Source organism: Chiloscyllium plagiosum, unplaced genomic scaffold (genome assembly GCF_004010195.1).
Source record: "Chiloscyllium plagiosum isolate BGI_BamShark_2017 unplaced genomic scaffold, ASM401019v2 scaf_15185, whole genome shotgun sequence".
NCBI classification, from domain to species: Eukaryota; Metazoa; Chordata; class Chondrichthyes; order Orectolobiformes; family Hemiscylliidae; genus Chiloscyllium; species Chiloscyllium plagiosum.
In genome coordinates, this window is record NW_025209035.1 from 11,937 (window position 1) to 14,539 (window position 2,603).

A 2,603-nucleotide genomic window follows, 5' to 3' on the forward strand; every position below is an offset into this window, starting at 1 on the left:
ACCGCTGCCCACTACCGGTAAGTAATTTTAAAACAAACTGTCTTACCTTAGCTGCTGCTCGCACTCAAAGTGACCGTTGGCGTCGAAGGGTGAGTATTTATACTCACTGCTTTCCTTCCCAGCTGCCCCTCCGGTCCTCGTCACTTCCCCCTGCTGCTCCCGCTCTTTCTGTAAAGAGAGAAAAAGACACCGCTGCCCGCTACCGGTAAGTAATTTTAAAACAAACTATCTTACCTTAGCTGCTGCTCGCATTCCCTCTCTTCCAGCACCACTAATCCAAAATCTGGTTTCCAGCATCTGCAGTCATTGTTTTTACGTATTATAGGAAAGATGTGGATGCGTTGGAGAGGGTTCAGAGGAGGTTTACCAGGGTGCTGCCTGGAATGGAGGGCTTTTCTTACGAAGAGAGGTTGACTGAGCTTGGACTTTTTTCATTGGAAAAAAAAAGGAAGAGAGGGGACCTAATTGAGGTGTACAAGATAATAAGAGGCATAGATAGAGTTGATAGCCAGAGACTTTTTCCCAGGGCAGAAATTGATAACACGAGGCGTCATAGTTTTAATGTCAAGGTGCTTTCCTTCTGGTTAATTTCAATTTTAAAAAGTAGAAGGAGTTTTATTCTGGATCCAACCCCGAGCTGTGGCTGTCCTGGGAGTGTTTGATGGAGACGGTGTTGAAAGAGCTTTAGTCTGTCTCTAACACTGTCCTGCCCCAGCTCTCAGAGTGTTTGATGCTGAAGCTGTTGATTTTGAGATTTGTGTTGGAAGCTGATGGAACATCTCCTTTTCTCAACGGTAGCTGTGGTTGGTGCCTCTGTTTTATAATAGCTTTGTCATTCTCTCAGCTCCTACTAACCGTACACAGACTTCCCGTTTGTTGTTCGTATCGTGTATGATTGCCTCACATTTATTTGGCAGGAAGTCAAGTAACTTCTGTATTTTTCTGTAAAAGGACAAGAGTAAGCGAGTGAGAAGGATGAAATGGTGAAGTATTAACGATGAGGTCTCTCTATGTTTGTCTTTCTGCAGTCCTGCTGTCAGTCTCAGTACGGGGTCACAGTAAGTACTTTCTAATACTGACCTTTCAAATCCACTTTGTTCATCATGGAATTGCCTCCTCCTTGTTGGTCTGTTGCTGTCTGGTATTTAGTTCCCAAACTGTTCCTCCTCAGCACGATGTGCCTTTTCCTTCATTGCGGTTTCTACATCAGGGAGAAATCATTTGTTTTATCAAAAATGAAAGCAGTGACAATTGACTATTCCGAGCGTGATGATTTATTCCTTCATGTTTTCCTTGTAGATTCATGAACCTTAGACATTTACAGCGTAGAAGGAGGCCATTTTGGGTCATCATGTCTGTATCAGTCAACAATGATCTCACTCTACTTCTCCCATTTTGCTGCTCTCCATCTAAAAGCCTTCTTAACCAACTTATTGAGGGCTTTAATGTAATTAGTGGAGTGGAGATCGCGGTGGGAGGTGGGACTCAGTTGGAGGGAATTTTGAAAATCAAAAAGGGATGCTGTTCAGACGGTCAATGTGGATTTGTTGGGTCAAATCTCCTGTTTTCACACTGCAGGGATTCGGAAAAATAGAAATGACAGAACAGAAGTGCAGGCTACTGAAGAGGCAAATAGTAATACAAATGAACATTGAAGTACAAATGTTAGCAGCGTTTATAACTCAACCGCCCTTTCAGGCAGTGTGTTCCAGACTCTTATTAACCTCTACATGAGGAAGAATATGTTAAGTCTCCTCCCACTTCTATCTCCGACCTTAAATCTATCTTTCCTGTTTACTGACCACAGTATGAATGAAGAAAGGACCTTCTTGCCTGTCCTATTTGAACACTCATAATTATCCATATTTTATTAGTTTTCCTGTCAACCAATCAAAAAAAATGAGAGAGCAGAGAATGCAGGGTAGTGAAGAGGTGAATGATAATCAAAGTGTGATGGGAAGGGGTCGGAGATGTACGGACAAAGATACAAGAGGTGAGGCCACATTGAATTTGGTACAAAAGAGTCATGTATTAGATGTAGACAACTGGGATCAAGTGAATCTCTTGAAGAGTATAAGGGCTGTAGGGGCATTCTTATGAGGGATATCAGGAGGGCAAAAAGTGGACATCAGATAACCTCAGCTGAGAAGGCTGAGGATAAGTCAAAGATATTCTACAAAGTTATTAGAAGCCAGAGAGCATCCAGGGAGGGAATAGGGCCTCTTCAAGATCAATGTGGTCATCTATGTGTAGAACCAGAGGAGAGGGGGAGATATCCTAAACAAATATTTTGCAACAGTTTTTACTGTGGAGAATGAAATTGACGCAAGGGAACTCGGGCAAATAAATATTAATGTCTTGAAGGAATTCACTTTACTGAAGAGGAAGTGTTGGAGGTCTGGAAAAACATAAAAGTGGCTTTGTGCAGGGGAAATCATGTGTCACAAACTTGACTGAGTTTTTTGAAAATGTAACCAAAAGACAAGTGAGGGCAGAGGGGGAGATATTGTTTACATGAACTTGTGTAAAGCTGTTGTCAAAGTTCCACATGGTGGACTAATTAGTGAAGTTAGGTGGCATGGGATTCAGGGAGAGAAGGCCAG

The 2,603-nt window shown here is 42.4% G+C and overlaps 1 protein-coding gene across 1 annotated transcript in view; it reads left to right on the forward strand.

The window, feature by feature from the left end:
• The first annotated feature begins 924 nt into the window (after positions 1 to 924).
• The window catches only part of LOC122546755 (sialic acid-binding Ig-like lectin 15), a 2,988-nt gene continuing 1,309 nt past the window's right edge, over positions 925 to 2,603 (forward strand). Inside the window, exon 1 of the mRNA XM_043685394.1 lies at positions 925 to 1,058. Coding sequence (XP_043541329.1) covers positions 998 to 1,058 — 61 coding nt within the window. The 5' untranslated portion in view covers positions 925 to 997. The remainder of the gene's footprint in view (positions 1,059 to 2,603) is intronic.